Source organism: Varroa destructor, unplaced genomic scaffold (genome assembly GCF_002443255.2).
Source record: "Varroa destructor unplaced genomic scaffold, Vdes_3.0 BEIS01000006.1, whole genome shotgun sequence".
Classification (NCBI taxonomy): domain Eukaryota; kingdom Metazoa; phylum Arthropoda; class Arachnida; order Mesostigmata; family Varroidae; genus Varroa; species Varroa destructor.
Window position 1 is genome coordinate 701,238 of NW_019211459.1, and position 22,441 is coordinate 723,678.

The following is a 22,441-nucleotide window of genomic DNA, read 5'->3' on the forward strand; positions in this document are numbered from 1 at the left end:
TCATCAGAACCTGCTGTGCGCCCGACTGTGAACAAAATCTAAAGCGATCCCATCTGACCTTGTCTTAAACACATTACATTAAATACAAGATTGACTAGTGAAAACAGAGAGAACGACTACATCGTTACCTCCTTAAATACTTACGACTCCCTCTTATAGCAGGGATTTCGGGTAAATTGCATTTTGGTCGCATGCAAACTGTCTGCTCTCAGGGATTGTCAAAAGATTTAGCCTCTTCGGTCTTGCACATTTCAAAGCCTCAGGACGTTTAAACGCCAGACCTTTATTTGTTATTCTCTGTTCAAGAGATGAGATTGCCCTTGTGATCGTCTCACTTTATTCTTTCGTAATGAGATGTTCAAATACTATAGACAGGGGTCGTTGTAAGTGGCCGCAAAAATTGGAAGGAAGGTCATAAAATATGTCCTCAATGTCTCCTTTAGTGACACCTTGATGTATCTAAAACGACCATCTCCTAATGTGTATCGCGTCGTCAGAAACGGTAATAAAACGTTATCAGTGACCCAAACCGCGTTTGCCTAACGTTGTCTTCGACTAGTTTAAAGGTTCCAGCCTTCACACGTGATGTCTCAGCAGATTTGTCTGTCTCACTTCGTTTAAGTGTCTCTCTAGAGACTAGTTTCTCGAGGGTGACGTCCGGTAGCAACCCCGTGAAGATCGCTACGGCAGTTCTCTTTGGAAGACCGCCCAGTATTGCATTGAAGTATCTTTGTAGTCATATTTTGTCCACAAAACTTTTTTTCGTCACACAGGCCAAAAGAAGAACGATCATTCTTCTTCATCACTTTTATCCTTGTTAGAGAACTTCAAGGAGACATCCAAAATGCCGACAATGGACCTTTCGGGGCAGCTGTCGTAGCAATACTATAATGCGCATTGTTAGAACTAGTGTCATCCAAATCATCGATGTCATCTTTGACCAGCGATGATCTGTCCGCCGCTAGGTTGACCGCTAAGCGACATTAATGACGATGTTATTCAACGGATTGGGGCCCATTCATACTGGATTTCTGACGACGTGCCCCATAAATCTGCCGGCACAAAACTAACTAAGACTAGCATTTATTATTACTTATGAAAGCTCAAGGACAATTTATTAGGTTGGAAGATAAGTAATCCTATCTAACAAAAACAAGTGTTTCATTGGAATTGTAACTACAAATTAATGCCACTGCCACTCCACGACCTTCTCTCATCTTTCAACTAATTTAATTATTCCATTTCGGTAAAAAATTGCGCGTCTGCGGTTGAATAATTCGTCCAGCCAAATTTCAGAGAGAGACGCTCTCTACTGTCACACACAAAGTTCACACGCCAAAATTAGGGAAGGCAGTAATTCGTCGGTGTGAAATTTGTGGAAAGTGAAAATTGGCGCGAACCCCCTTCTTAGGTTCTCGTATAGCGGCTCTGACAGCTTTTGCCGTGTTTACTCTGACATGGCCATAGAGAAGGATAACCGTACCTGTTATATCGGTTCTTTATCGTTAGACAGCATTGGTCATTCGACGAAACTAGATAACATTGTTGATTTTCTAGTTTTGCTCAACCGTTTCAAGCCTTTCGCTTTCGATAAACGAAAATCATGATAATTTTAAAATGGAGATCCTTAGGCCATTCTTCCGAAGTTACCTTTCTCTATTCGTTTCATATCGTCGAGATGTGGAACCGTCACTTCCATTCGTCATCCCTAACAATGCTGTATAGAAACCTGCCATTATGGCCGCATGCGTCCCGACACCAGGCGGGATGCTGCGAGACAATAAGAAGCAGTGTTTCCCAGCGCTGTGAACTCTGTTTATGGGATAACCGTGACCCTAATTTTTCGGTAAGTCTCTTGATTCAAGGTGCCTATCCATAGCCACGTAACTGTCGTTCTTCTTCTTCTTTTTGGTAAATTCAACTGGCCGTTCTTATCCAAGCCGTTGGGTGATCCTCTACGATTCTGGTTGACCGACTGTGCCAGATGTTTCTTCTAGTTTTAAAATGTGATTATTGAACTTTATAAACCACCTTCGAGCAGTTTTCTCAGGCAGCATATAGATAAATGGGTATGGTAGCATCTGGAAGAAATACCATTTGTTGTGTTCCAACTTAATGCTAACACTGATGCGATATTCTCATCAGATCGTGATGATAGAGTCGGCGGGACAAAGCTACCCCAAGCGAAGTTGACCGATGTAACACTTCTACGCTTACATTTGGCCATTGCATTTGAAGCAATGTAAGAAATAAATCAGATACAGCTACGCTATATTGACATCAATGCTGATTCCATAGAGTCCAGCAGAAAGAAGTTGTGTATGATCGCTGCCTGTATGTTGAATACCTTTTTTTTTGATTGGTTTTTCGTTAAGTAGAAGCAACCCCAAAAAAAAAAAAGAAGAACAATGTCAGTGCATAGCGTTAGAAGAACGTATCTCATGTACTTGCCGTTTTTTTAAACAGCACAGTTTTTTCGAATGTGCTAGTTCGATCACAGCATTACCTTGTTTTTCAAGAAACACAAGCACCGTATCTGACATATGTTGTTAATTGCCTACACTGCATCGAAATTTTGAACCGTCAAGGCAGTCTTGAACATATATGAATAGTAAACCAATGGACGCCATTTGATTTGGGAAAGTCTTGTTAAATAGTACGAAAAAAGAATCTTCTGCAGTAGCCTTCGAATAGGATGGCGTAATTAGCGATTTAAACGATGACGGTCAGTTATCCACATAAAAGAGCATCTCGAAATGCGGTTTACGTCTCGATACGTTGCTATACACAAATAAGAGCAGCTCAGCGTTACCTGCGTGCGTCCGTTGACGTTGTCCTGTTTGCGCTTTTCGAATGTTAGGAACACTGCGTTGCAAACGAAACGATATCTGATTTAAGATTTGTTGTTGTTGTCGTATCATAACTGTCCTATATATCACGGCTCGCTCTATTATGGGTTCTTGCCTTTTAATGTACGGCTTCAGTATTACGGGACGATGGAATCGTCGACAAAATTCCAGCAAACGGCTCGAACGCCCTTTGCTGAGCCTTGATATTGGCTTGCATTCACACATTATAATAAGCCAAGGGGCCGTCGTGATTAGTAGTTTTTCCAACAAAGAGATTAATCATTTGTTCACTGTTAAGGGACTCGCTCAGCTAGAACCCTGTGGACGTATTTTATTTCTAGCGATATTAAATATAGGCCAGTTGTCACAAACTGAACCTACTGCGGCGCAATCGAAATACCGATTTCCGAAATCAGATATTGTCACTCCGAAAATCGAAACATTTTTTCTCGTCAATAGAGTGAAAAGCAATCTTGAAGAGGTTGGAAATCCCTAAGTTGCTATCAAGAGAACATGGTTATGATTTTTTAGCAGTTCCGAAAAGTGACTACTTTTAAATATTGGACAATTTCGCGGTGCTTCAAATTGCCTAACCCTGCAATGTTTGTAATTTTTTTTTAAAATTATTTATTCATTACTTCTTATATATATATATATATATATATATATTCCAATTTGAATATTTTCATCATCGTATCTTCACGTATTGGCAAGAAGAAAAGGCGATATCCTAGTATACGCTTAGCTGTGAGTTTGTCATGATTGTTTAACTAAACAGAAACGGCAAGTCATCGAATATTCTAGGTAGTAGCTCCTCTTATGCATATCCAATGCAAGTGTATGTCGATAATTGGCTCTAATTTTATAACGGTAATGTAAATGTATTCGTAAACGAGCGCCTTGCACTGTGGAACACCGAACGCTCTCTGCATTAGTAAAGGTTACCTTATAACTTCGCATCCGTGCAGCTTATCGATCTGAGTATATGGTTACTAAGGTCTAAACGCTGCACGTAATCATCGGTCTCTTACTTCGAAGTATCTTTATTAATAATGTTATTATTATTTTTATCATTAAAGGTTCGGTTAGAGTTAGTAGAGTTGAATCGTTCCATCGTAACTAGAAGCGTTAACAAGCGCTGAACTGCTGGTGTTGTTGTTGTCGTCGTCGTAGCCGACCAGCATAGTCAGTCGCTAGGATTGACGCGGCTGTTGTGAAGGGCATGGGTTGGCGCGTGGCTGCCGCTGCTGTCTTCGTGTGACGTCGTCAACGGCGGCGGCGGCGGCGGCTCTGGTGCGTGTGTGTGCTTCTATGTACGTGTCTGTGTGTCAATGTGTGTACGTTTCATGGGGCGAGGGCGGACTGTGTTTCCTTCTCTAGTTTCGGGAAGAGAGAGTAAGAGAAAAGACAACGCAAGAAATGGAGAACCCATAAGTTGTAGCTAGTGTATCTCGGTTGCGTCGTGTCCATGTGCCTCGTCGTCGGCGGCAGCTGCAGCAGTAGCAGCAGCAGCGGCGGCAGCGGCAGCGGCGGCGGCGGCGGCGGCGGCGGCGGTGGTGGTGGTGGTGGTGGTGGCGGCGGCGGCGGCGACAGCAGCAAGCACGGTGTGTCTGTCAACGCGTGCCTTTATCTGATGCCGAATTAGTGACTGTGTGTGTCTCTGTGACTGCGTGTGTCTGTGTGAGTGTGTGCTGGTGTGTCTGTGTTGGTGGTGTGTTGGTGTGTGTGTGTGTGTCATTTGGAGAGGGTCAGCCATGGCAAACAATCATGGGACATGCGAGCGCCGGTCGACGACGCTGACGGCTTGTAGCATCGGCGATGAGTACGACGACGCTGATGATGATTAGATGGGAGAGGGTTTAGTGGTCTGTCGGGAGCACCAGGGCAGCAACACTTGCTAGCTGGCTGACTACTTTGCCACCAGCATCCAACACGGCGTTGGTCGATCGTTTAGGCCGCCGTTTGCGGCCGTGTTGGCGTTGCTGGTGCTGCTGCTGGCGACACTGTAGTCTCCTGGCGGCCGGCAGGAGGCTGCGCGGCAGCTGTGACGACGACAGCAGCGTCGGTGGCGGCTATGACGGTGATGCTGCTGCTGCTCTTGCCACCGACGACGACGACGACGACTGCCGGTTCGGGAAGACGAATGGATGAAAGTATCAGCGCCAAAGGTGGGTGACTATGGCGACGGCTACGCACGACTCAGGCCGGACCACGCCAACTTGACACGAGTGAAACGAGACGCTGCGGGCGGACAGAGATGTTAAGGTTGTTAATTCTGCAGCCGCCGCCGCTGTTGATGTTGTGATGCCGCCGATAGCCGTAGTGCTGCTGTTAGCGACGGCGGCTTCGATAGTGTTGTTGTTGTTGTTGTTAGAAACGGCGGATTCCCGCTAAAAACGAGGAGGGAAAAAGGGGCGAAAGAAAGAGCGAGGAGAAAGGGTCGGCCGCTAATGATGACTGTGCAGAGTAGCTCTTGATACCGAGCTGCACAGCTGTGGGAGCGTACGGCACTGCCACCGCCGCCTCTAAAGCCCGCTTCGGTCTGTATGCGCGTGGGTATGATGAGTAAGTCGCTGTTGGACTACCCAGCTGTGGGGCTGGTGGCGCGGGATGTCCGTGTATGTGTTTATGGCGATCGCTCTTAGCTCTCTGTTTGTCGATGTGTTCGGCCACCCGTCCGCTCGCCGCCTAACCGCTTAGCTGTTGGCCTATAGTTGGCCTCCTCCTGTCAGCCTGAGAGAGACCTGTCTGTCGCTGCCGCTGCTGAGAGCTCGGGGCGCGTATGTGTGTGTTGACGGGTTCTGGGTGTTCTTGCGAGCCTGTGTTTGTGCATGTGTGCAGTGTGTGTCTGACCGTGTGTACGTGTGTGTGTGGGTCTGTGTGTCTGTGTGTGTGTGGGTGTGGGTGTGTGTGGCTGTGTGAGTGTATCAGTGAGATGTGTCTCGGTGTGTATATCTCATTGGGAGAGGGTATTGGGTGGCGTGGCTGTCGGGAGCATGGCTGTAGTGATGGTGGCCAGGTCCCTGCCTGTGCGGCTTGCCGCCCATGTCCTGGCTATTATGAACAGCATCAGCAGCAGGGGTCTTGCAATTCACTGCAAGCAGAAAGCAAGCAGGCAAGCCTAGAACTAGGTAGCCAGGAAAAGCGACGACGACGTCGACGATCAGCACAGGCCAAATTAAAGCAAGCAGGCAGGCAGGCAGGCACCGCACGGCAAAACGGCCAGCTGCCTTAAAACTACTACTCGGTGAGTGAGTGGCCCTCCGCCTAACCTATAGTGATATAATCGAGCTACATAGTTAGCCAACTAACCAACCGGTCAGTTAGTTCATTAGCTGCTTGCTTACATACCTGTCTTTGTTGCTATCATCAGCACCATCGCCAGCTATTCCAACTGCCCTCCACTATACCACAGTAACAACAACAACTACATGTACTCCAGCCGCTGCTGCTGCTGCTGCTGCTACTACTACTACTACCGCTACTATCCGTTTTCTGTATCTGCACCAGTAGCTGCTGCTGCTGCTGCTCATGGTGCAGTAGGAGCTACAGTGGCAGCAGCACTGATAGATTGTAGTTGTTGTAATGACCACAGTCGAAACGGTGGTAGCAACAACAGCCTCAGTGGCAAAGGCAAAGGATGCAGCAACAGTATCAACAACAACAACGACGACAGCGGTGCTGTTGATAATACAACGGATCAACGTAGCAGGAGCAGTATTTCAACGGGTCGGTGTAGCTCGTGTCGGCCGCGGCAGCAGGAGCAGTTGTGTTAATGTGATTAGTTTCTACTGCTGGCGGTACTGCTAGAAGTCGTGCTAATCGAGACTAGTCAAGAAATCGAACCGGCTAATGCTGGTACCATGTTGATAAGTGCGAGAGTGTGTCCGGCAGCTCACAGCAAAAAGGCCATGTGTACGATGGTGATCTACCGCCGCCTGTGGGAATGATCATACTGCTAGAGTTGTAGTAACAATAATTGTCATAATAGCAGAACTAATATCAACCGGCCAGCGAGTGAGCAGGCGGGCGTTCCGCGTGGGACGACGTTTCAATAACAACGGCAGGCGCAAGCGCTGGGTGCACTGTATTGTTAGCCGTCCAGCCACTCCGCGACCCATCGCAGAAACAACACGACGAGTCGACGGAAAGTTGCACTTGTAGTTGTCCAGCGAAGTTTGGAGTAGGGAAACGATCGCAACAGAAATTACATGCAGACCCGGCCTTTGACAGAGATCCTTTTCTGTGCTGTTCATTCGAGTGGTGCCTATTCACGTTGTTGTTGTTGTTGTTGGCGGCGTCTTTTTCTCACGCCCTGCGTAATGTTCCACGGCGGTCGTTGATTAAATAGCGACTACTCAAGCGCTACCCATTGAGGCAACGCGACGGTGTCCACTGTAGTCGTGATAGTTGGTGATCACCGGTGGCAGAGACCTACCGTTTGTCGTTCGATAATAACACTACGCAGCACCATTACCACCATCAACGACAGCATCGTCGGTGTAACTATTTAGTTTGACGGCAATTGTGATGCGAAAATGTTGTCGTCGTCAGTGGCAGCGGCGGCAGGACACTGTAATGTAGCAGCAGGATATAGCAGCTGGTTGTGGTGATGCTGGTGGTAACGGCTGCAGTAGTGGCATCACGCTGCTGCTGCTGCTGCTGCTGCTGCAGTGGGTGGGGGCCTGATGCCAGCGGAGTACCTTAACAGCAGCAGCAGCAGCGATCATCTCCTTGTGAGAGAGTGCGTGCGCGTGCAAATCTTTTTGTCTCTCTCCCCCTTCCCTGTCTATCTGCCTGCTGCCCTCTCTGTGCGGCGTCTGTTGCAGCCGTGCTGCTGCTGCTGCTGCTGCTACTGCTGCTGCTGCTGTTGCTGCTGCTGCTGCTGCTGCTGCTACGAAATTACAACGAAAAGAACAGCGCTTGGCATCGACGCAGAATTATTACAGCAGCAGAAGCAGCTTCGGGTAGGTGACTAGTGCTATCGCTGGGGCTGCTCTGTCCAGTTTAGACAAATCGTGGGTGGACGGATGAATGAATAAAGGAAGAGGTGGGCGAAGGAGGCGAAACTGGCGCTGCGAATGATAGGTGGCCATAGGGGGTGGGCTGAAAGTTGGCTTTCCGTGAGTAGTACTGTTGTTGTTAGCACGCTTTCAGTTGTCGCCCCCTAGCAGGAAGCGTTGTTGGCGATGATAATGATCATAGTGACGTCGTTGCTGTTTCCAGGCATTTGCTGCTGCTGCGGCAGCAGGCAGGCAGCCAGCCACAAAGTCAAGCTGAATTGTTATTTATTCATTGACCACACGCCACCGTTGCCCACTGTCATTGAGTGCAGCAACAGCACAGCGTGTGGTGATCGTCAGCACTATCCCTATCTCTGTCGTATAATATATACGTAATGTGCATCTTCTACGCTACGACTATATAGTTTCACGATATACCACACCATTATAGTGGTTAGGTTGTAGCCTAACTATCCGCTTCCTCTAGCCGTCAGTACAAACGTCAAAATCTATGCAGGTTACAGTAAAAATGTAACTCATAACCGATCAGTCGATTCCTTCTACTTTGCAATCGTGTTACGATGGTGATGAATCTATTTTTTTTTCGTACCGAAGGTCTGTGTAGTGTCACAAAGTATATGACCAAATGCCCTTACATGGACGGGCCCGCATGATTTCAGGGTGAAAAGAGAGGCAAAAATGGCATGAAGTTGCATCGTCCACCATGGTCTTGAGCAGAGAAAACCCTCACTGAGGTGGCAGTTTTGAGTGTATAAAAGAATTTTTCATTTAGGTTTTTCGCGGAAGGGGACTAGGTGAAAGCTGGTTATTCATATAAGCCAATAAATATATTGAAACCGTATAAGTCGCTTCTTTCGAAATGTTATGTAACGACATTTGGAACGGTGACTAGAACTTTTGCGCACTACCTCGAAGTAGCATAGCCGACTTGGCATTATAATAACGATAGTCTATTTTTATTCTGTCCTTAGATTTAGTTCTTCCTAGCAAATGCATCCAGTCAATTAAACTCATCGACTTATGTCCTAGATAATGTAACGTGGCCAAAGCATACGATATCGTAACTAGTTGAATTGCCAGCGGTATGTTTTCTGATCACATTCAGATATTTTTCTGATAATACTATAATCCGATTACGGTAGAACGTTTGTGGTGTCCGGGCGAAAAATTGTGACAAGTTATCCATTCCCCTTTTGAAACTAAGTTAACATCGTTAAGGAAATTCTCAAGAGACCGAAACGACTGATAGTCTGATAATAAGATCCCGGCTATGATAGCAGGGTCCAAATCAATTGTTTTGCCAGCCAACAGAAATTCATAGTGAACGTCCCTTTCCAATTCAACCGAATACGGTATCACCATATTCTCTGGTGTGACACTGAATCTTGTCACATGTTGTGAAGCACATTTTTTTATGTTTACTTTTTAGGTGCACATTATTGTCGTATGCGATCCGCTTTGCATCACCTGTGATCAAGCGCTTTATAAGCGGCTCGATTTCGCTGCGTTTCTGTAATGTTTCACAGATGGAAACACGGTCGAGTAAAGTCTATCAGGTCAATTCGTGTAACACCTAAACATCGTGTTTTTTTTTGCAGCCAGCTTCCTTCAAATCATTTGAAACTGTTTGGTGGCAGATGTTTAGTTTCTTGGTGATATCATGGCTGCTAATCGCGTACTTTTTTCGTAATTGGTCGACCACTACGAGGAGCGTCTTTCATATCGAAATTTCCAGAGCAAAAGCAACAGAACCATCTTTGGGCTGCTTCGTCCGATAACGTATCCTGACCATAAAAAGCGCAAATTTTTTATGGGTCTGGGCAGCATTTGTGCCTTTATCGTTAGAAAATTGTAAAATGTGGTGAATTTGTGCATGAATTTGAATTTTGATCTTACCCATCTTTGAGGCGCTGCTTTGAGTCTAAACACAGGCGTTCAAACACATCTACTACTTTCGAATAACACCAGCGCCGACCCGCGTGACTCATATTACCTAAGATGTGTGACTTCAAAGTTTAGCTAGGAAAACGGTTAATACCTTTCTCGACAATCCATATACATATCCAATGTTTTATATACATATATATATATATATATATATATATATATATAAAACAACTAGATGGAGGGAGGAAAAAAGAGCTTTGCTCAAGTGTTTAACGTCGTTTATTAACATATTGAATAGCAATAATGCGTAATGTAACCTTGAAATTTTGTTTGATGACATTAGTTAGGACCTTAAGGATAATAATAAAAGCCTTGGATACCTATGAACTCGTGACACCATCATAAAATGTGAACTGCAGGATAGGCTACGATCCTACTGCTTATCCTGAACGCATTGTGACGAGGCTGTCATGTGAGCTTCGCGGTGTAACAGTCTATAACATTAGCGCTCGCTAACAAATAAAACAAACTAAATAAAAATGATACATTTTCGACTAAAGCAAAGCTACATTAGAACATTAATTTTAAACAAACTTCATTTAAAGTATCAACATGAGAAGATGACAAAAAGGATCTATTTATTATCATCTATCAAACACTAACCGAAAGCCTTTATAGTGCCAGCGATACGAAAATGTGTCTGTCGCACACTCCGTATCTCCGTCGACGGGAGAGTATCTGACGAGTGATCCAGTGTTTTCTGCTGTACCTTTAATTCAATATGTAGCATTTGTTCAATACACGGACGCGCGCAATTCGATTCGCTAAAATCTGTTATGAACATTTATTTGTCATTTACTATCGTAGCCTGGCGTCGCCGTAGATCTGCATTTAAGCCTGCCATTGCTATCTATGGCTGCCATAGGTGCTTACTAAGCAAATGGCTGGAACACCGAGTAACGCCAGACCGCCTGTTAATGTAATGCCTGTGACAGTTAACTGAGCAATAAGCATTAGCCCTTCAGTGGCCCAGGATAGGCGAACAAGCTATGTATGGACCTATTATATAGCTCGATTGCGATATACGTTCAAAGGTATCGCATCATAAAAACACTAGAAATTGACTTTCACTTCAGCTAGTCATTGTTTCATCAATGCAAGTATCAAAAATTGAGCAGACGAGCTCGAGTGCCTTGTGTAGCGTGGGTAATCAATGAATCTATAGTGTCTATTGTTCGTGACACACAGTTGTTATTAGGCGAAAACTAGGGAGGAGTATTTACATTTGTCCTGCTAAGTTTGAATAGTTGATAGCAAACGTAATAGGTTGCCGTATACTGCCGTGTAAACCAGCTTTGTACGGTTTGTTTAGGTTTCCATTCGAGTAGAACAAGTATTACATACACGCTTCACTACTAGGTTACACAGCTTTTCAAGTTGTGCCAGTTCAGGCACACAAAATGGAAGGCAATATTTAGGTGATAATGGATTTTTGCCCTTTAGGCCAAATACGTTTGCTCACTTAAAAATCTAATGCAACCTAACAATTTGCATCGCGGTATAGCTAGTCCACACATACTGCGCTACGTGTGCGATGAAAAACAAAAAAGATGACTTGTTTTCGCATTTTTACGTAAAGTTTTTTCTTTTATGCATAAATCATTACCCTTATCATTTCACTGCCAAATTAGCGGGAACGAATTAGTGATTTCTTTCGTGCGCCTGTGGCCAATTGGCCTGTTGCTTTTTTCCTCGCGTTGACGCTGCGTTTAGGCTTCGAGTACACAAGTAATGTTGATCACTCTAATACGCCATTTTCCTTCTGCTTTCCCACTGCTTGCTAAATTCTGTAGCTTATTCGGGAGTGTTTTCTCTTGTCTTTATGAATCCGCTGCACTTTTATTGAATAGTAGTCGGTATTCGGGTGAAAAAAGTGCTTCTATTTTGATATGTGCCTTATTTCGTCTTTTGCCGTAGATGAACAGCTGCCAAAGAAAACAGCCCGCGATATTTGAGCCGTACGTAGCAAGTACTCTAAGAGAAGAGCTCGAAAAGATTCTAAGATGGGTTCCTGAACCTGGAGGGTGTACCCTCGTCCTGACTGGCCATCCGAGGCCGATGGAGACCTTGGATGACGTAAAAACTCGTTAATTGACTGAGAAAGTCAAATGCCAACAATCGACCATCCAATGAAATACTATCAAAAATTAGTTCAAGTTTGCTATAGACTGGATGAAGCGTACGAGGAAACATGGTTTTTCAATGACTTGCAACATTTCTTTCGGCGCCGAACAACACGTAGCCACAACGTCAGATTTCTGTACAGAGTCATTGCGGGTGACGAGACCTCTGGTTTCCACATCAATATGAATAAGATGAGCAAATAGCTAACTCCGGAAGATACGCTTAAGCCCAGAATTTAGACAAATATTTATTCCAAAAAGACCAGCATTTACGTTTCGTTGGACTGGCAAGTTTTCGTACGCTGAGAAATGCTTGAAAAATCAAGGTCAGTCAGGATCTGTTTTCGTATATGACTAAGTTGCGTCTTTCGAACAAGACCCCGTAAGCAATTACCTTTTCCGATCACCGGCAAATGGAATGTTTAACAATGCATTTAACAACGAAGAAAGTCCCAAGAACTGGTTCTTTAATATCAGGTTTTAAGATTTCAGGTGAGAAGGAGTCAATAAATGTCAAAATTGCAGGAAATAATACCAAATACAGGGTAAAATGTTGTACCTTTTGTTAGCTGGTAAAGCGATACTATTCATATAACAACCTAATACGTAGAAAATAAATCTTATGGACCTATTTAGGTTGCAGCATTACGTCCTCAAAGAGGAACAGTTTTCGTTTATTTTTTCACTTACGAGACTTTTGAGAGTTCATGCCATTGAATTTGGATAGTATTTGGTCTATTAAGTTAAAATATCCTTATACAAGGATGTTCATCGGGGCTGTTCCAAGGCGTCGTTGCCTGCTACTCTTTACAGTGAGGTTAAGAAGCCATTCTGTTTGTAACTGTGGTCATGCAAACGCTCTCTTAGACTGCTAAACAAAAATAATTCGTTTGACTATATACTGTTTCGCCAGCCATCGAGGAGGGCTGCCTTTCCCCTACATATTAATCTATCTGCACCATTAATAAGTTATTTGCTGCTGTCTTTTTTTTTTTTCAGAATAAGTTGAAGCTGCGTACCTTTAACACCCGCGGCGGCGTGCTTCGTCGATCGATCGAGACAGCTTTTCCGCTTGGCCTGTCGCACGAGCGGTTGCTGTCTTAGCTGCAGCTGGACGAGGCCGCAGTTGGGTCAATTTGTGGCTATCTCAGCCCCGCTGGGGCCCCCGTACGACTGCCGCCGCTACCGCTGGCGTAATCGCCAGCGCTAGCTGCTCGAGAAAGTGCGGCAGTGAAGTGCGGGGGGCCTCTGCAGTGTGTGGGCGGCCGTAACTTAAGCTGGCAATTTACGTCCTGGCAGCTGGCGGAAGGCCCGTTGGCCAATAATAAAACACCTGTAACGCTGTGCTGCTGCCCGAACTGGCAATACTTCGCGTATCCGAGTGATTTAAATTAAGATAATACTGCGACCGGTCGGCAGGCAGACAGAAGGAATGAGTCTCTTCACGCTGCTCGAGGCGGCTCGCTACCTCGAATACAAAAGCGAGGCCAGCGCAAGAGGTAACAATTACCAAACACCAAATATTGCGTACAACTTCGGTCCATCAATCATTTGACTTCCGATGTATGAAAAGCTTTTTCATTGCAAGTGCTGCCACATTAGTCTCACTTAACTAGCCGATGTAGGGCTTATTATTTATAGTTGCATGCAACAATGTTTTTTTTCTAGTACACATGTAATTAATGTCTTTGTTTTGCTCAGAGGCCTCTAAATGGTGTGAAAGTATAACTTGGTTTAGTTCTAGTCCAACAAGTTCCAGCCCACATGTACCATTTTGCAAAGCATCGTCACCAGTGCGTGACACGGTTTTCGGCAACCAGTCGTATTTGCGTATCTATTAATAATTATGATTTCGTGCAATAAATGTTAAGGAAAGATTAAAGCTTTCGTATTACTCTTTTTCAATGTGTACTCAAAATTATCAGTTTTGAACAGTTTTGCTTCACGTAACCTCAAAGCCTTTGACATCCAGGTATTTCATAAGAAATTTTTTCCAACCAAAACCTAGATTAAGTGCAACTAGTTGTCAAAGAGCTTAAAAGTCAGCGGATCAAAAAAGTTTTTCGAGATAAAAAAATTTCGGGCAAATCGAAAGTCAAAGAAAAACTGAAAAATTTACAGGCGAAAAGTTTGTCGTCTTGGCCGGCAGGTTTAGATATAGACAGATGCGAATAGACAAACAACTATGCCTATAGGAAAAGCAGAAAGAGACGGTCTTTCGCATTTTGGGGTGAATCTAGCTGGCATAAAAATTACGCCCGTATGCTGTTTATCACACAACCAGTTTCGTTCGGAGAAAGATGCAAGAATTGGCAACTCGTTTTTTCATATTCGATACGTTTCGCTGTTGTTTGTTGCTCTTTCTTTCCGTGAGCTTTATATCCATTGTTTTCCGATAAATGCCCGTTTTTGTCTAATGATGAGTCGTCTTGTTCATGATGTCTCCAGGTGAGGAACCTCATGACTATACGACGTTTACACAGCTGTCAGCAGGTGGCACCACTGTCGCGGCGACACCTGCTAATAACCACGGTAATAAAAGCAGCACTAACGGTAGCCATGGAAGCAATCAGAACAGCATTAGCAACAAGGAGCTGAGCAGCGGTGCTAGCAACGTGCCAAATGGCATCAATTCAAGTGCTACGACAGCGAACAGTCACACCGCTACCTCTGCCGGTGATATTAGTGGTGGAGGCAGTAACAGTTTTAATAGTGCTAGCAACTGTAACGGTGCGGGCAGTAGCAACAATCACGTGACTTTGGGAGGAGCCACCCAACACCACCATCAGCAGCCGCAGCAGCATCACGCGCCGCAGCACACGAACAGCAACAGCAGCAGTAGCAGCAATTCACCGCCTTTGCCACTGTCGCTAGGCGCAGCATTAGCTAGTACTGCTGGTACTGGGCCTGGTTCCCTTGCTTTATCTTCGACGGGCGTCACGACATCTACAGGCTACCGCCAGCGTAGCGGCAGTGCCGCGTCACGTCAGCGTACAGATTCGCTATCGTCCCATGACGATAGCAGCCGCGATCCGCACAATAAACAGTCGCGCCGAAGTGGAGGGTAAGTTCTACTATATATGCATGTTATAAAAGAAAAACTCCCGGCATCATATGGATGATTGAATCTTGTCAAAGATATTCACTTCACCCGTGCGAAGATGAAAATAAACAGGATCAGTAAAAGGTCGTCCACCCGTAGCAGCTATTCATTGTCAATGCTACTGCGAATACTATGTTTGCCTACGTTTAGTAGAATTCGTTGTTAGCGTCTTTAGTTGGTATTTATAACGCATATGAGAAAAAAACCGAATTCTTTTAATTGAACATTCCTAATTTTGTCTATTGCTGAACACATATATTTACGACTAGGATTCAGAGATTATTGAGGTACCTCGTTGTTCTGCAATGGTACAGGCCTACATATCGTCTCTTCTGATTTCATAGGGCTGGTACACGTGAAGTGCATAATAAACTGGAAAAGAATAGGCGTGCCCATCTCAAAGAGTGCTTCGAGAGTCTTAAGAAACAGCTACCGAACATTCAAGACGATCGGAAAACGAGCAACCTTACCATTCTACGATCTGCCCTCAGGTATACTACATCCCTAATTCAGTGCTCCATGTATCTGTTTTATTTTTCTGTTTCTGTTTTTATAATTCTATGTATCCATGACAGCACCTAGCATTTAGACGTATTTGCCACTCACTCCAAGCAGAGATGTAACCAAAAGGAAGCCCTTTGTGCATATATAAATTAGCAGACTAAAACAAATTCACGCTCCCTTGGTAAGGATAACTTCGACGAAAGGCAAGATCGACTTTAAACAATGATAGTGACTTTATTTTATGAGTTCCAAATTACTAATATGGGGAAGTGTCCGCTTCTTGTCAATCATGTAGCAAGGATAACTTTAAAATAATACCAGCTATTCCTATGCTTTGTTGATGACACCTGAATAATCGTTTAAATATATACACAGGTACATTCAAAACCTAAAAAAGAAGGAAAGGGATTTCGAGCAGCAGATGGAGCACTTGGCACGTGAGAAGATCTCCGCTCAGCAACGGTTAGCCACATTGCGCAGGGATGGCAGTTGCGTGCTTCCTCTGTATGATAACACAAACCATAGTCAGTCACTTACTTATCATCTGCATCATTGTACAACGTCATCAGCATTATCGACAACAGCAACAAGCTCATCATCGGCTTTATCGGCCACTACGACGACGGCCACAGGGGCAACGACGATAGTCACACCTGCCCACGGCAATAGTCGTCATCCTTCAGCAGCAGCAGCAGCAGCAGTAACTAGCGTTGTCGCATCTAATGCAACTCATTTAACGACAAGTTCGTACCCGTTCATAATTATTACTATCGATGACCATCGTGAGAGAAGATTGGCAAAATATTTGTTTGACATGTCAGCCATCCGAACTCTATATAGGTAGCAGAGAGGCAATCGAACCAGATGGTAAATACGAAATAGTACGGAAAATATATTGAGAACTTTGTGAAAGGTACTACAGTAACAGTGTGAATATCTGAATCGATGCACACTTATAATAGGCGCAATGAAATAATAATGAGTGCCATATAACGAAAGGTATCACGGGCAGTTTACATTATATACCTTTACATTTGGGCTGGATATTTTCGCAGGCTTAGGGAACAGCGACGTTCAACGACGTACGTTATTGGTAACGACGGGGTCGAATGAACGCGCAAATGAGAAGCTTACGGCCAACGAGCTTAAGCGGCGCGGAAGCGTTTCACCTGACAATGAGACAACTACCACGGCATCAGGTACCCATCGGTCATCTGTAGTATCGTTCTCCACATCGATAATCATAAAGGAAAAATAAATAAGGCATCAATACCACCCATTTTCTAAAAAGAACCTACCTTGGCGTTAGGTCTTCGTGGTATCTAGTTACTTATGTTACCATAGTTTCCTGCCTAGAGTAATCCTTGTCACTTGCGTCATTTATTGCTTGGTAATATTTTTCCTCGACTTTTTTTTTCTTAGAATGTGGCAACCTAAGTGACTATGAAGGTGATGAATTCGAGTTAACATCACAGGCGGGAGGCCAGCAGCAGCAGCAGCAGCAGCAGCAGCAGCAGCAGCAGCAGCAGCAGCAACAAGCTCCTCAAACCGCTAATAATAACAATAATAGTAACAACCAGCATCCCCGTCATCACACAGTATCAACAGCAATAAATAGTATGGGTAAGCATATGTTAACCCCGTTCTTCAATCAATAGTCATCAATGTCATCAAGTGAACTTTTTACTGAATTAAGTGAACTTTTCACTTAGATCAAAGAGTAAGTAACCTTAACTTTAAGATCTGTTGGATCACTGGAGTGTGACCTATGAATCATTTTTCATTCGAGGGCAGATTCTGATGTCAATAATATTGTTTTGAGTGCCAAAATTAGACAGCTCAGTAGAAAAGAGGCTTGAATTTAAACATTTTCGTGAACTATAAGTGCCTACTCTCGACCGGGTGAACAATTTCGAAAGACTAATTCTTTGTTTGCATAACGTATAAAATGGATGCAATCAATCAATCAATTATATCATAAACCACGGCCTACAATTTCTGTTGTCTATGTATGTTGTTGCCGGTTTGCGTACATCTGTGATGATGGCGGTCTGGCTTCTACCACTTTTTCCATTTTACTATTTCTGGCGAAACAGTGAAAAGAGAACGAGACCATCATCATCATCACCATCACCACCATCATCATACTCACCAGTCACATCACAATCATCATCATCACCATCATCGCCTGGGAGGTACAAAAACGACAACAACAACAACAACAACAACAATAACAGCGCCCGCAGAAGCAGTGCCAACTGTAGCAGCATCTACTGCTCCCACAAAAGCCACTGCAACTGCAACAATGCCCGCAGGGGCAAATAGTGGCTTTGCGTCTATCTGCGCTGAAACTGATCTACCAACGACGGTGAGAATGTCGTTGCCCTCTACAACAACGACAACAACAACAACAGTGGGCAGCGTTACGATAAGTCCAATACAAGATAGCACGGGCAACAATAATAACAACAAGAAACAGGACGACAGAAGCAACGGCACCCATACGAGCGATGTTACTGTCTTCAACAACATCAACAACAACATCCCTATTAAAGGCAGACTAAGCCACACTTCTACGAAAGAGGTAGGCTTGATGATGCTTAAAAGGTTGACTGGAAACATTTGTTATATACAACTTTCGTTAGTTAAGATCTAGCGGAAGGAGAAGTACTTATGTGATTTTGTATGCTTATGTGCAATTATTAACGCATAACCGACATCATTTAGAGAAATAAACGTCTCGGAATGTGCAATGTCGATATGCGTATATATACAAATACTAAACGTTAATGTATATGTTCTCCTGATGGTCAATGCTGTTCAGATCAAGTCTGCTGAGGATTGCGTTACGGTAGACACCAAAGAGGAGTGCAAACCAATTACGATATCGGTAACTTCAGGAAGTGGGGCTTCAGTGATTGCAACAGGGCCAGCTGTTAATCCCATTTATCAACAGGTTAGTAGCATACTCTTGCCCTACTTCTTCGATTATCACCAATTCGTTGCAAAAACTGTTCGTTCTCGTAGGTACAAGTGTGCTGGGCCTTTTGGCCAACAAACATTGGAAAGAGAGGCTAGATTTCAAAAGGATCTAACTAGCGCATCAATGTAAAAGATATTCTATGAGATTTTTAAACCTTGTGGCTTCGCACATTCACTGCTACGTGCACTTGCCTAAGTCATTTCATTTGTTGAAATTCAGCTAGTTCTAATCAAGACAACTCGTTGCTTGTTCTTAGGCGACTGCTGGGCTACATAAAATTGCTCGGCATGAAATCAAAGAAGAGCCTGTTGACAGGAAGGTCTCAATTGTTGGGACCAACGGTGGGTCTCAGCTAAGCAATAGCCTTGGGGCTGCAGGCGCGAATCAAGCCATTGCTTTTGTGACGACCTCGACAGGAGCAACCACGAAGACACTGGCAGGTAATTTGGAGGCGCCAGCCGATAGTGGCCAGCACCTTGAGCTGTCTCCGACAACGGCGACAATGGCCATGGAGCCACCACGGGCCATCTTCACACCCGGCAACCAGAAAACCGTTTTGCCAACGTATCTGCCGAACACGGGCAATCTGGCTACACTTCTTCATGCTGCAAACACTGTGTCCTACATAAAAGCGTCCACCGTCAACAGCAATGCTGGCGCAGCCGGTAGTCCACATGGCGAGCTAACCGTGACGGTGTCGTCTGCTCCCATGGCGTCGGTATCTGCAGGAGGGTCCATGGTGGCTTCCGTAGTTCCGCCCACGATGGTGCCCTCAATAGGCTCATCAATGGTGCCTTCGATGGGTCAAATTCCACTAATGTGCAAGCCCGGAAGTGTGGTGCGACTCGCAGCCAGTGGACATCTCGTTCAGCCACTGACACTCGTTAGTATCTCTGATTTTGATAATCGGTTGCAAGGCAATGACCGCTGCTATTTATCTTGCTCTTACCTTTTCGAATTTTTCGTTTGATGATGGTCGAGTAGTGTACCTATTTCATTACTCTACTAAGCTGTTGTCATTGTTTTTTCCGGATTTCAACAGCATTTTACCTTGATTTTGGGCTTCAAAGATAGAATTCAGGTGACAAAAAACCCAACATTTTCGACACTTCTTCTCACCAAGGTCAAAGAACTGTCAAAACAACTCGGTTAGGTGACGAGGAAGACTTGGGATAGGGTTCGAAGGGGACCGCTGCAACTTGTTAACATCGGCAAAAGGTCTCGAATTCACTTCTTTGACCACCGAGACAGTGATATTTGGAATTCGAACTTCAGGAAAAAATGTGTGATTTGACAGATCCTTAAGAAGCAACGAAAAGCCTTTCAATGGTATATAAGACCGGATCATGAACAAACGAAAAAAAATAGGTCTGGGAAGGCCAACCCAAGCTAGACCCTCGTTGCGGGCAGAAAGGTTGTCATACTAAAGAGGTGATTCATAGCGAAGGGTTATAATAAAAATAAAGGAAAGCAATAAATATAAAAAGCCATTATTTTTCTCATAACGTAACATGTTTTCCAAATTTGTCAATTCCTGTTTATACTTTGTCTTGAGTATCCATTTGATCACAGATGTTTGCTTAGCTAAATATATTTATCGTCAACATTTTGAAAATGTCAGCGCTCCTAATTAAATCGTCAACATATTTTTAGGTACAGCAAATCCCGACAGCGACGACCGCCAACGGCGTGAATGGAGGAGGGGGAGGTCTGAACGGAGTGGCAGGTAAGGCTGGCACAGCAGGATCGTCTCAAGCCGCTGCTACGATAGCTCAGGCCGGTGGCCACCCCCATAGTACTCAACCAGCGGCGGCCGCTCAGCTCTTCCTAGCGCAAACTGGACCAGCTTCAGGAGGCGCATATAAAACCAGCGGAGCAGGCGTCGCTACCCCTGGTAATGGTCAACCAGTTACATCCATGGCAACGGTGATCACGCAGGCTGCACCACCTCAACCAGCCCATCACCATGGTACGCAGATTGTTGCAGGTGTTGCGCCGCTCGGTAAAGTCCAACTTGGCGGTGCAACAGCAACACTTTCTATCAAGCCGGTAAGTTTGAAGCCGTTTAAAAATCGCGCCAATAATATGGCGTTAAAATCATTAGAGGTGATATATAAGTCGAACACTCGTCAGCAGGACAATGTGAAGAGGTTGAGCTCGTTTGCTTGAAAGGTCCGTGCAGAAATCGGTTCCTGAGCAAATTTACTTACTGAGAAGCTAAAAATGATGGGTATCATATACAAATTATTTGTTTCCAGGTGTCGCAGTTCCCTCTGATATCTGGACAGCAGTTCATCACGACATCGTCGCAATCTCTGAAGCCTGTTGTAGTTGTTTCCGTTCCACAAACATCGACTCAATAAACGTCGTTAGTCATTAAGGATAAATGGGAGACATTTAAATTACACAAGGACATAAACAGTTGCAAAAAGGTAGTGCTGGGATAATTGTTTCCTGAATACGGATGAATCAGTTTACAGCAAATGCGCAGACGGGAACTCAGCTGGCCGAGAAGATGCAAAAGTACTCGTCATGCTGATGTACTTGATTAGTTGGCGAAGCATCCAGCTAGCTAACTACGGTGGGTAGAATATGGGTTTTGATTGGCGGTATGACTGGTCCCAGTGTGAGGACGAGGTGACATCACGCATACCGTTGTTGGTAATGGTACAAATTCTGCAGTTACTAATGATGGAGTGCTTCGTTTTGTCTGCGTGATCTTACCCAAAGGATAACATCACTAAATCGGGATCCGGACACATTTTAGCGAGTGGGCATAATACTAACGCTAAAGGTGCTCCTTCACAATGACTGCAGTAGCAACAGCAGCGGCAGTGGTAGTAAAGCAGCGGGACATCAGCCGTATTATCAAATGTCAAACGTATTGAGTAAATTGAGCTATACTCGATCCTAGGATTCTGTCTACGATCGACTAGAGCCGGATTCGGTATAAGTCAAAATGCACGAGTTAACGTCCAGTCAGTTACACACAGTATTCACAGACACTCACAAAAGGCTGTGATTATGAAGCAGATATTGAAAGTTAGCCCATCTTACTTAACGAACGAATGGAGAAGTAGGCTGCCGGCCATATTGTACCGCTATGAAATGCGTTCAATCGTCCGTGCTAGTGCGTTTACACTGTCGCATATGTAAGCTTATCTTACTGACATTATGAATATACACAGAGAAGAGACAGTGTAGATTGTTGTAACAGTAGTGTGTTTCTCAGCAAGGTTAGCTATAAAAGTCTGGTACAAGCAAAACTCGAAACTCAAATCTCATAAAAGCCAATGATGATAAACGAAATGATTTTGTGAGGAACGTTAGCAGAGCAAACGTCCATATCTAGTCAGCGCCGACGAATGGACGGGGTTACCTCAATACCCTGGCTAAAGCAATAGACGAAACTACAAGAACAATTTAAGGTAGGGCTTATCCAGATTTGAGGGTTATACTTGTTGAATATATGAGCAAAGTGTGCAAACTTAGCTGGCCTGAAATGAAATCGTCATTTGTCAGATCGAGTTGCAGTCAGGTCACAACAGAATCAATCTCTCCGGGAGTTGGTCGCGTGACGAGATTACACTCCGTTAAAAAGGCAAAGAAATCTAGGCGTTACATGATCACGACTAAAGGGAGGCGATGCACCGGTGGAATTTACCGAACGGAATTTCTTCATGCGCGATTTCCTCGCTGCTATCGTCGTGTCACTATATATATATATATATATATATAAGTCTAAGTGACATAATTGGAAAACATGTGCATAAATGTAATCGAGAGAACTAGGCGTGGATTACGTACTATATATACAATGAAGAACACTAACCAACAAACGAACGTTGCTAACCACCTTCATCTTTTGTGTTAATTGTTTACTTCCTGTCTCTCTAACTCTCCATATA

The 22,441-nt window shown here is 44.4% G+C and overlaps 1 protein-coding gene across 4 annotated transcripts in view; it reads left to right on the forward strand.

Moving 5' to 3' along the window:
* LOC111252520 (uncharacterized) overlaps positions 1-22,392 on the forward strand; it is a 31,622-nt gene extending 9,230 nt beyond the window's left edge. Inside the window, exons 1-12 of one of the 4 annotated variants that reach the window (XM_022810589.2) lie at positions 5,107-6,096; positions 12,943-13,442; positions 14,392-15,007; positions 15,391-15,537; positions 15,926-16,293; positions 16,606-16,749; positions 16,973-17,173; positions 17,647-18,134; positions 18,375-18,506; positions 18,790-19,416; positions 20,187-20,582; positions 20,792-22,392. In XM_022810589.2, coding sequence (XP_022666324.1) covers positions 13,376-13,442; positions 14,392-15,007; positions 15,391-15,537; positions 15,926-16,293; positions 16,606-16,749; positions 16,973-17,173; positions 17,647-18,134; positions 18,375-18,506; positions 18,790-19,416; positions 20,187-20,582; positions 20,792-20,896 — 3,291 coding nt within the window. In that variant the 5' untranslated portion in view covers positions 5,107-6,096; positions 12,943-13,375 and the 3' untranslated portion in view covers positions 20,897-22,392. Of the gene's footprint in view, positions 1-5,106; positions 6,097-12,469; positions 12,489-12,942; positions 13,443-14,391; positions 15,008-15,390; positions 15,538-15,925; positions 16,294-16,605; positions 16,750-16,972; positions 17,174-17,646; positions 18,135-18,374; positions 18,507-18,789; positions 19,417-19,575; positions 19,965-20,186; positions 20,583-20,791 lie in introns of those variants that run through there. The other 3 variants (XM_022810591.2, XM_022810588.2, XR_015329852.1) reach the window with 3 other exon arrangements.
* The last annotated feature ends 49 nt before the right edge of the window (positions 22,393-22,441 follow it).